The sequence below is a fragment of the Cetorhinus maximus genome, chromosome 1 (assembly GCF_964194155.1).
Source record: "Cetorhinus maximus chromosome 1, sCetMax3.hap1.1, whole genome shotgun sequence".
Lineage (NCBI taxonomy): Eukaryota > Metazoa > Chordata > Chondrichthyes > Lamniformes > Cetorhinidae > Cetorhinus > Cetorhinus maximus.
Genome location: NC_135879.1, coordinates 17,053,296 through 17,065,227, shown reverse-complemented (window position 1 = coordinate 17,065,227; position 11,932 = coordinate 17,053,296). Strand labels below are relative to the sequence as shown.

General features: G+C 40.5%; 1 protein-coding gene across 1 annotated transcript; it reads right to left on the bottom strand.

The window, feature by feature from the left end:
- Positions 1-1,310: 1,310 nt before the first annotated feature.
- Positions 1,311-11,932, bottom strand: LOC144675733 (THAP domain-containing protein 1-like). Its single transcript, XM_078536369.1, has 3 exons — positions 11,807-11,932; positions 6,375-6,576; positions 1,311-4,067 (listed from the first exon to the last, which is right to left on the bottom strand). Exons 1-3 carry the CDS (start codon positions 11,875-11,877, stop codon positions 3,732-3,734), a joined length of 609 nt encoding a protein of 202 aa, XP_078392495.1. The 5' UTR covers positions 11,878-11,932; the 3' UTR covers positions 1,311-3,731.

Here is an 11,932-nt window from a genome sequence, read left to right as displayed (position 1 = left end):
GACTCAGGTCAGCAGCTGCTCGCAATGTCAGCGGCCTGGCTGAGTCCCTGTTTATACAGAGTGAGAGAGATTGCAACCTGTATTATTTGGGGGTGGGGAAGAAGATACTCTTCAATAGTGACTAAGGGGCATAGATTTAAAGTGATTGGTAAATGGATTAGAGGGATAGATGAGGAAAAGTTCTTTCACCCAGAGGGTTGTGGACGTCTGGATTTCACTGCTTGAAAGGGTAGAGGCAGCAACCATCAATGCATTTGAAAGGTGTCTGCAGATGCACCTGAAGCCCCGCTATCCTGCAGCACTACAGACCAAGTGCTGGAAAGTGGGATGAGGCTGGGCGGCTTGTTTTTTTTGGCCGGTACAGACACACAATGGGCAAGTTGCCTCTTTCTCTGCCGTAAACTTTCTATGATTCTATAGAGAATTTAAGGCACAGAAGGTGGCCATTCAGTTCATCGTGTCCATACCAGCCGATAGTTATCCAGCCGAATCCCATCTTCCAGCTTTTGGTCTGTAGGTTACAACATTGAGTGCATATATCAGGTTTTTTTTAAAAAAAGGCAGAGGGTTTCTGCCTCCATCACCCTTTCAGGTAGAGTTCCAGATCCCCACCACCCCCTGATTAATTTTTTTCTCCCAACTTCCTCTAATCATTCCACCAATTATTTTAGAGCTATGTCTCCCATTGGAAACAAGTCCTTCCCATCCTTTGTATCTAGGACCCTCATTACTTTATGCACCTCAGATCTCCCCTCAGTCTCCTCTGTTTTAAGTAATCATTAGTGTGAACATTACAGCTACCAGTTGTAATGCTGTGTGTTGTAATCATTGCAGCCCAAGTAGGGAGACAGGCTAGACTGAGTTTGTAGTAAACAAACACATGTTTAAAAATCTATGTTTAGAGAGAATAATTGCATCTTGTGTGTATTTGAGGTTCGTAAATATATTTTTCCATTGCATTAAACTCAAGACTATTTATCTACCTTATGTAAATAAAACCACAATATTTCCAAGCCTGCTTCCTGATTTGGCAGAAGTATTTGCTTATCCAGCCAGAAGTATTACTTGGTAACAGTGGCTGGAGTACAGATTAACAGTTCATCCATACAATGTGGATCTTACCATTGCTCATCTAGACATTTACAGAAAAATCAATTTCTCATGATCTAGTTTGTCTTATGAGTATTTAGTAAACGCTCAAGAAAATATCTAACATAACCCAAAGTCACACCTCACATTGTCCTTACAATTGCCACTCCTCCCCACAGTACAAAATCACACAAAACAAGATAATCAAGACATTTGGGTGATACTTTGACATTCTATGTTTTTATTACATGGTTATTTTAGAGTTTTGCCAATATTTTCACAACCAGCAATTCTGTCCATAGACTTGGTTTCTCACAGATACTACACTGCATTACAATTTTTAGACACGTTATTACTGAAATAATCAAGCAATTGTACAAAGATTATTTTGTATACAATTTGCAGTTTTTTGAAAACGCAGTTAAGACATTACAGGACCAAAACAACCACTGCAATTCCAAAGTTCAAATACGAACTATATTCTTTTTTTGTTTTCCCTCAAACATCAGGAATAAGGAAAGATAGGGACAAGACCTTAAGACCGTAAGTACGGGCAGAAGCAGGCCATTTGGCCCATTGAATCTGCTCCAGCATTCAATGAGATCATGGCTGATCTGAAAATCCTCAACTCTACTTTCCTGCCTTTTCCCCCGATTCCCTTACTAATTAAAAATCTCTCAGCCTTGAATATACTTAACAACCCAGCCTCAAAAGCCTGCTGCGGTAAAGAATTCCACAGATTCACTAACCTCAGAAGAAATTTTTTCTCATCTGTCTTAAATGGTTACTTACTCAGATTATGCCCTCAGGTCCTAGACTCTCCCACATGGGGAAACCACCTCTCAGCATCTACCCTGTCATGCCACCTAAGAATCTTACAAGTTTCAATAAGGTCAAGATTTAAAACACAGTAATGGAGCTTGGAGTCCTTGGTGTATAGATTATTAAAGGTGGGAAATCCAAGTAGGTAAAGCCAATAAAGACATGCAAATGCAGTTCTTGAAACAAAGTACAAATGCAAGGAGGTAATATTGAACTTGTAGAAAACCTCAAGTTAGGATAGTATCTACAATTTTGACATTCCATTATATAGGAAGGATATAACAATGGAACAATTCACTAATTGTAACACCTCATCCATTTGAAAGGCTTGAGAAATTGAAGTTTTATATTTTCTTTTAGTAGGACAGAGATTAAGGGATGACATGACAAAGGAATTCAATGACTGTAAAGAAAATGATAGGCTGTAACTACTGAATGATAAAAGGGCATAAATTTAAGGTAGTCACTAAAATAATTAAGGGAAGTTAAAAACATCAGGATGGTTAGAACTTGAAATTATCTGCTTCAATTGTTCTGTGTCAATCTGTAACTACTTCTAAAAGGGAATCAGACAATTGCTTGAAAAAGAGGCACAATAAGTTGTATGGTGAGAAAGCAAGAGAAGGGAATTAGATTAGGCGGTCATGGACAAAAACATGTAGTTTTTGGCTGAATGTCCTGTTCCAATCACTCAACAATTTCACACATAGGGTGTAAAGTCTAAATTGTCTTGAGTATTGCTAATAAAAAGGTATTTTGTGAAAGTGCTGCAATAGAGAATGCACCAGTTAATGGTGACTGACCGTTAACGACCAAGCATTGTTTGAAATTTTAAACCAGGCAGCTGGTTGGCCGTTAACTGTCAGTCACTATTAACTAGTGCATTCTCCATGGCAACACCTCTACCAGGGTCCACTTGCCAACCAATTAGCATTCTTCTCATACAGTATAAAGTTGTTGCTTCCCCTGACATTGGTATTCTTGTGATTGTCCTGACGAGTGCAAGACAAAAAGCTTGAACAAAATGTCTTTTTTCAGCAATACTCAAGTTCTGTACTACCAAATGATAATTTCTAAACTGTTAATTTCCCCTTTTCTTGATTTCATGCCACCTAGCTGCAGTTTGTGGTGTTGAGCATTTTATGGTTCAGTTTACCTGTAGCCTTTAGAAGCTTGAAAACTTTGATAAGGTTCTCTCAAGAGTCTGTTCTGCAGCATAGACATTCCTAGTTTCTTAACTCACCTGTTAGCTAACATTGGTTTAGCTGCTTTTAGTATACAAAGTCAGGATATCCTCCACTATTCGCAATACTCCAAGGAGGGCTGAATGAGTGCTCTCTAAAACCTCACCATCACCAGCATTGACTTGTATTTCATCTCTCTGGCTATACATGCCAGGACCCAGTTTGTCTTTATTGCTGTTTCACACAGTGATTGTTTAAGTGAGCTTTCTATCACTATCCCTAGGTCTGTCATGTCCTACTACTGTTCACCTTATTCTGACTGGTTAGTCCATTTCTTCAATCTCATCACTTTACAAGTTTAGAAAAGCCAAAAAAGTAAGTGCAATGCCACATATTCCTCTGTAGTTGGTCTGCTTATGTAATTTGCAGTCCCCTACCCCATATGTCAGCAAATTTATTCAACTGTGCCTATTCAAAATCATTATGTACAATGTAAACAATAATTATCCTAGCATTGACCCCTGAGGCATTTTGCTAGTTATCTCCTTCCCTCGATCCTGGGTAGTAAAGATAATTGGTTATGTTTCTACACTATCTGCCATTTAATAAATGTTGTACTGGTAAACATTTTTACATTTAAACTTTAATCACTTCATACAAAGTATCATGTAACAGCACACAGCTCTGATGTGGTAATATCTCTTGGGCATTAAGTTCCTGTAATAATTTCTTCATTCTCTGTAATCGTTGCTCTTGACGGCGAGATTTCTGCTGTAAGAATTTCAGTTTCTTTTTCAGCTTCTCATTCTGCTCTTCCAACTGCTGAATCTTTTTCTTTTGCAAACATGCATCACCCACACTGTAGCTGTGATCGTAAACAGTTAGCAGACCATGCGCTTGCTTTAATTCGGCGTCCTCTGTTAAATCTTCTGCTGCACGAGGTTGGTCACTTGCCATTGCCATTTCTAACTTCTATCAATACGGTGATTAATAGATTAACAGTTCTGAACATTACTTTCAATATTTGGTGATAGCAGATTTAAAGTTTAGAGTCACATTTGTAATAGATTTACTGCAACAGATCTCCTGCAGTTATTTCCTCAAACTATAAACTTTTATCTAATCCTAACAATTGTTGTACCATATGTCAATGTTAAAGTTTAACCTGGCTTATGGGTTATATAAAAATACAAATTGAAGTACATTTTATAGCATATATGGTTAATCAAAAAAGTCTAACCCAACAGCTTTTCTTGCGTTAACCATGTTGAAATTTGAGGTTATTTATTTGAAACCACATATCAACATAGATTTTGGGATCACTGGGTGAAAAAGTTTAATTTCTGCATATCTTTGTTTACATCAAAAGCTGATGTGTCAGGCAACAAAAACAGGAATGTGTGTTTATAGATGGGGAAAGAATTGTGAAAAATCAGGGAAGTCATTGAACACTGGAAAGGTACCAGAAGGTTAATGTGATGCCCATATTCAAAAAGGGTGACCAAGCAAACAAGAACGACAGACCCATAAGTCAATCACCCTAAAGTCTACATTTCCCTAGTGTAAAGAAGATCTAATTAGCTGAGGTCATGGCTTTCCTCATCTAATATCAGGGATTTCCTTTGATGCTGGGATATATTTAAAATAATAATGAATTCAGCATGTTGTCAGATGAAAAACAGTGTGTCAAAACAAGCAGATAAATGCACATTTGATCTGACAGGCATACTGACCAATGTACTTGGAACAATCCTTGCTCTAGTTAGCTGATCTCAGCCAGGGAAGAATTATGTGACTTCGACACCCATGAATGAAAGGAGAAGGTGGGGGGGGCGGTGAATGATAACATCTAAGGTTCTCCCTCCTAATCCTGTCAAATTTTGTTACAGGTAGGATTTATATCTTTTGAGTGAATGGGAAATTGAAAGTTAACAGGTTTTCTTCCTCTCTTCTCTACTCTGCAATATTAAATATGATTTAAAAGTGCTGCCATTGAACCATTCCTGTTTTAACTAATGTCAATTAAAACTCAAGATGTCTTGCGTATATGATCAATATTTACGTCAGAGTAGCTTGGCTGTTTCTGGAGAAAGGTGGTGCTTTTGCTTCCCGCAAAGTATTTAGTGCAGAGTTCAGATAGACACTGGTGGGCAGTACTGAGGGCATTCTACATTGACAGAAGTGCTTCAGGTTTGACATTTGGCTGGAACTTGCTGAAAATATCAGTGTGAACGATGCGTACCATTATTAATGCACAAATCGGCCAGCAACCTGTGACAAAGCACAATTGAATTGCTGGATCATTTACGACAATCTGCCTTTACTTTGCGAACACAACATCTCACCTTTAACCTCCCCCGAGTTACATGAAGTTATGTTTGCCCATTAAACTCGCCAAAGAAGTTTGGTCAAGTAGTAAATTGTTTAACTACCCTGTTAATGATACAATAATTGTAAATGACTTCCAATCAACCTCTCTGACCCAGAAAGTGAACAATTAAAAGTGTGGAGTCTCATTTCTTCATGAAGTGAATTGTTGGAGATTTTAGTAATGTCAATTTTTAAAAAATCTTACTTTTACACTCTGCCCTTTGTCTCCCCCAACTCACTCAATCTAACCTTTCATTCCCTTTCTCTTTCTGTACCGGATTTGACAAATTCAACCCTCTAATTCACTCTCCTTCCTCTGTTTATTTCTCAATCCTTAAATCTTGTTGGCTAAGAAACATTGATGGCTCTGTTATTCATTAAGATCTCGGATGCACCTTTATCAGTTCACAGTTGCAGGGCAAAAAGGCTTTGAGCTTAAGGGTTCAGGGAACATCCAAACTACTGGGCAGAATGAGATATGTCCAACTCTAGCAGATTCCAGCCCACTAAACCAAGACCCCATTGTTCTGATTATTCAGGTAAGTGTTAAAGAATCCATGAGCCTATCCAAAGAATAAAGAACTCTTTCAGCATCCAGGCTAACATTTCTTAAACTAACACTATCAAGAACAGCTTAACTGATAATTCATTTCATGGCTACTTGTTTTAAATATCTGATGCTAGATTTTTTAATATGATGATGATCATTATGCATTACATTCTACACAAATAACAATGCAATCAAAATTTAAGCTAAAACTGTATGGAACGGGATCACTGTTGGATCCACTGTGTATTAACCTGTAGAAGGTACTTTATAACATGCGTACAATTTAAACGGCAGTGCTACATTCAAAGTTACCAACATTGATCAACTTATTCTGCATTGTAATTGAACAAAAAAGTTACCTTTGACTGTTGATTTGGTCGTGTAAAGCAGAAAATGGATGGTACAGCATTTTCTTCCAGTATTTTGTTGTTACAGTTCTTTCTAAAACAGTCCAATGTGAAATGTTCCGAGCAAAGATTGCTGTTTTTGGTGGGTGTAAAATTACGTCTCCTTACTGCAGCCAGCCACTTCTTACAGAGCTCCGGCCGTTTCAGGGGAAACCTTTAAGTTTTAGAAAGACTGTTAGAGGGAAAATCTTAATAAAATGTTTTAACAGGATGATCGACACAGGGTGGACACTTGCAGTCAATTTGATGATGGCATTCTTCTGCACATTCACCTAGCTACCCAATGATGTCACCACACATTCACCAGGGCACACTATTATGTCACTCCATGTGTAACAGCTCTTAGTCAATCCTAATGATTAAGAGTGCCATGAGCGATTCCCAATGATAAGTGCCATGCAGCCCCCTATAGAGTGAGGCCTAGTGTAACAGATTGGCCAGTCCTCATATCTACTACATTCAGCTGCATGTTCATTTGGTTAGCCCTAAACCTGGGAAGTAACTGCTGTTTCTCCTCTGTGAAGCAATACAGCTAGTTTTACACCACCTCAGTTCCCTTTTAGTAGGGGTCAACTTTGGTTCACTGTTAACACTCTCGCCCAATCAGAAATCCTAGGTTTAAGCTCCGCTTAGAACATTTAAAAGTACTTTACACTTCAAAAGCACTTAATTAGCTGTAGCCAGTCATATGGTTGAAAAACATGGCAGCCAACTAATGCACAGCTAGATTCCACAAAAAGCAATAAAATGAGCTTGCAGGCTGAACTTCAAGAGCTAATGCACAGCAAGATTGTGTGAGCAACAAATATTGGCCAAGACAGCAGAACTCCTCTGCTCTTTTCTGAATAGTGCCATCCATGGGATCTTTTACATCCACCTAAAAGATCCTATGGCATCAATTTAATGCCTCATCTAAAACACAGCATCTCTGACAATGCAGCACACTCCTGAGAAGACAACATTACTGACCGGAGCAGATACTGCTGAGTAGATCACAGAGCACCAGTAAGCAGGAGGAACAAAGGAGAAACTTTGAGAAGGCTTCTGCTTTCGCTGGAAGTGACAAAGACAGGCCTCAGTTGAGGATTCTATGACCAAAGGCTAGGGTGACTGGCTTTTAGAGGTCAATAATTCAAGAACATTGCTCTCAAGTGCAGGTAACAGACACAGTCCCTTCTCATGCAGTGCAGATGCAGGAACTATTGGTCGAGTCCAGAGCTTGAGTCTGCAATACAGGAGGCCGGACATGAGAAAGATGACTGGTGACTGTCAGTCCAGGAGATTAATGTAGCCACCAAACAGGTGAAGGGAGCAAAAGCTGCTAAGACTTCTGCAATGGCTAGATGCAAGTCTCACAAAGTAACCCTTATAGATAGTTTTGACTGGGAATCATGTCCAGTGTATTTAAAATCACACTAGTGTGCTTACATTTAAGCAGTAGCTTCCCCCCTTACCTCCTTCATTTGATTCCGATGTTCAGGCTGCCAGCAGAAAGATCAAAGCCACAGAGGGTTTACAGGAAAGGAATCATGGTAAAAATCAAATAGGCCAAATCTGATCTGAGGGGACCTGCCCCATTCCATCAGCCTGACCACCACTACCCACCTAGAAATGGGCAGCACTCATATGGAAAGTCCAAGTCTTTATGTCAGGGAAAATTGTGAGCAAGGCAGGCAGACGCTGCTCAGATCACACCTCAACTGCTCTGTGCAATGCTTAACACTGAGACACAAGTGAGCTACTCATGTGCTGGGCCTACCGCACAGGAGTCACAAGATAGATCCATAGTGTAAAAGGGAAGGATTTAGATGCAAATTTAAGACTAAGAAATCATTCACATAAAAAGGGACCAAAACTTAATTCGATGAGGGTTTAATGACCTCTATAATCCATAATTATCTTGTAATCTGAGTTTTGGGAACAAGGAATATAAGGAGCAATGTGTGTTGCATGTAATTCCCAAAATTATTGTCTGCAGCTTTAGAATCAAGGTAATGCTGCAATGCTTTGGACCATGTATACCTGCTATGGAAAGCCTCATTGAATAGCCATGTCTGGAATGCACTAGATGGTACAATGATCTGTTACCTTGCTAAAATTTCAGATGTCTTAAATATTCTCAGTACTGGAAAGTACCCATACTGACCATGCATAACTGTGGCATATCAAACATTTCAGCATAACCTCTGTCAGCTCCCTCAAGGAGAAATAAATCATGCTACCCAGTTTCATCAGCTAAGTGGACTTGTGTCATAGAGTTATACAGCACAGAAACAGGTCTTTCGGCCCATCGTGTCCTTGCTGGCCATCAAGCACCTATCTATTCTAATCCTATTTTCCAGCACTTGGCCCGTAGCCCTGTATGCAATGCCGTTTCAAATCTAAATACATCTAAATACTTAAATGTTTTAGTGGCCATTCGTATGTTATCAAAAACCGAGTGTTGGCTCCTTTGCTGCAGGAAGCTGCACTGAACCACCTCCAATATAGCAACTGGGGAACACTAACACTGTTTGCCAGACTGCCGGTAGCGTGAACACGCTGCAATCTCTGAACCGCAGCGAGTATTAGCACCATATGTTCTCTGAATTTTAAGGGGTGCCACCTACAGTGCCATTATGTACTGGTATTTCTGCATAGTCCTGCAGAGCTTGAAGGTTGCAGTGCCTGCACCCAGTTTGTGTACCACCAACTAGATCAAATTCCAGGCAAAATCCAGGGTGCCTGATTTCCAATGACATCTCCCATTTCTCTCCTTTGTCTGTACACGAATTAACATAATGCTGCCCCTAAACACTAAAAAAAAGACAAAGACCAGAAACCTGCTGTCTACACGACTGATAAGAAATGAGAGAGAGATGTGCATCTTGAGGGTCGCTATTATTTTAACTCAACTTGCAAACTTTTTTTGGTTGGTTTTGGTGGAGTTATCCTATTATGTTACTGAGAAGTGCCATGAGTGTTTCTGTACATTCTCCCACTCACTTGTGGGCCATTTCGTCCCTGCACCCACCACTGTCTCACGCAGTCTATACAATAAAATTGAAAGATGGAGTCTTTCTAATGTTATTTGAGTAGTAGGGAACACTACCCAAATAATCTAGACAAAGTACCTACTCTAAACAAGTACCCTAGCATGAACTAGCATATTTAATATTTGTCTGCATTTTCTTGTGCTCCAAATTAAGCTTCTGCAATAATTTAAAATACCATGGATGCTGGAAATCTGAAATAAGCATGAAAATGCTGGCAATGCTCAGCAGGTCAGGCAGTATCTGTGGAAAGATTAAATGTTTCAGGTTGACAACCTTTCATCAGAATTGCCTGAGCTGTTGAGTGTTTCCAGCGTTTTCTGTTTATTAGAAAGACAGAACTGTTTTGAATGCTTAAAAAAAAAGCAATGGAGTGTGACACCAACCCATTAGTTCTTTAAACCCTTAACAGTGGCATGAAGTCCATAGGCATGTTCAGCTTCCTCAAAAAGGCAAAGAAACAAGAATGCAATACCCTCTATTTAGTGGAAAAGGTAAAACTTGCATTTATAGTGCTCCTTTCACAACCCTAAGTGCCTGAGAGCCAATTAAGTACTTTGTCAGTGCAGTCACTATTATAATGTAAGAAATGCCACATCCAAATTGCACAGAGCAAGGTCACCAAACACTGAAATAAATGATCAGATCATTAGTTTAGGTTTGGTTCAGGGATAAAATATTGGTCAGGACACCAGAAGAACTCAGCCACTCTAAGTTAACATAGTGCTGTGGGATCTCAAAGATCCACCCAAAGGGAAGTCATGCTTGGGTTCAACATCTCATCTGGAACATAAGAACTAGGAGCAGGAGTAGGCAATTCAGCCCCTCGAGCCTGCCCCACCATTCATTACAATCACGGCTGATCTCATTTCAGCCTCAACTCCAATTTCCCGCCCTCTCCCCATAACCTTTCAACCCATTGCTAATTAAAAATCTGTCTATCTCCTCAAATTTATTCAGCGCCCTGGCATCCACTGCACTGAGGTAGTGAATTCCACAGATTCAAGACCCTTTGAGAAAAGTAATTCCTCATCTCTGATTTAAATCTACCACCCCTTAGCCTAAAACTATGGCCTCTCATTCTAGAATGCCCCACGAGGGGAAACATCCGCTCCACGTCTACTTTGTCTCTCCCCTTTAGCATCTTATATACTTTAATTAGATCTCCTCTCATCCTTCTAAACTCTAGCGAGCATGGACCTAAACTGCTCAATCTCTCCTCATAAGACAAGCCCTGCATCTCTGGAATCAATTTAGTGAACCTCCTCTGAACCACCTCCAATGCAACTACATCCTTCCTCAAGGGGACCAAAACTGTGCACAGTACTCCAAGTGCGGTCTCACCCAATGCCTTGTACAGTTGCAACGACACTTCCCTATTTTTATACTCTATCCCTTTTGCAATAAATGCCAAAATTCCATTTGCCTTCCTTATTACCTGCTGTACCTGCATAATAACTTTCAGCGATTCATGCACGAGGACACCCAGATCTCTCTGCACCAAAGCATTCTGAAGTTTCTCTCCATTTAAATAATAAGTCACCTTTTTATTCTTCTGACCAAAATGGACAACCTCACACTTGTCCACCTTAAACTCCATCTGCCAAATTTTGGCCCATTCACCTAATCTGTCCATATCCATTGGTAATTTTCTCATTTCTTCATTTCCATTTGAAATTTTCTTATTTCTGTTGAATGCTGCTCGCTCCCTCAGTACTGCAATGAAGTATCTATCAGTTTGGATTATGTGCTTAAGTCTCTGGAGTCGGACTCCAAAACACGAGCGTTATCACTGAACCAAGACCGACATACAAGACAGAAAAAAATAGTTCAATTCAGTCCGTGTACATAACCAAATTAGAACGGAAAGCAGCTCTCAAACAAAAAATGTATTTATATTACATAGGTCTTTCCACTTGATCACTACGTCCCACCCCCAAACCTCCTCCCTGAACACCCCTCCCCATCCACCAAAACACTTTTCCTATGAAGCCCCCTTCCATCCCCCTCCCCCAAACACCTTACCCGCCTGGACCTCTCCTCTTCAACCTCCTTTCTGAAAACTCTTCCTAAATCCTGCCTTAACTCCCTCTCGTGAACCCCAGCTCCCCTCTCCCTAATATCCCTCCTCCTCCTCCTCCTCCTCCTCAAAACTCCCTTGACGAACTCCCTCCTCGCTCCCGAATCCCCTCAACTCCCCTTCCTTTTCCCCCTCCCCCATTTCCTCAGTTGCCCCCCCCATCCATCCCCTACATCGTCAGGCGCTGTTTAAAGGCTGGGCCAAACTTTATCGCTTTCAGATGGCGCAGGAACCACGTAACGAGACAGTCGGAGCTGTCAGGCGCTCCCTACCTGTGGAAGGAAACTCCCCGGTCCTTATCGTACCGATTCTTGCAGCCATAAGCCGAACAAGACAACACCATCGCATCAAAAACCGTTTCCCGCAGCCCAACTCGCCCACCTGAGAGCAAGCCCAGC

Coding starts and splice junctions, on each gene's coding strand:
- LOC144675733 (XM_078536369.1), bottom strand. CDS start 11,877: ATGGTGTTGTCTTGTTCGGCTTATGGCTGCAAGAATCGGTACGATAAG. Junction 6,577..11,806: donor CGGGGAGTTTCCTTCCACAG/GTAGGGAGCGCC, acceptor TAAAACTTAAAG/GTTTCCCCTGAAACGGCCGG. Junction 4,068..6,374: donor GACCAAATCAACAGTCAAAG/GTAACTTTTTTG, acceptor CCGTATTGATAG/AAGTTAGAAATGGCAATGGC.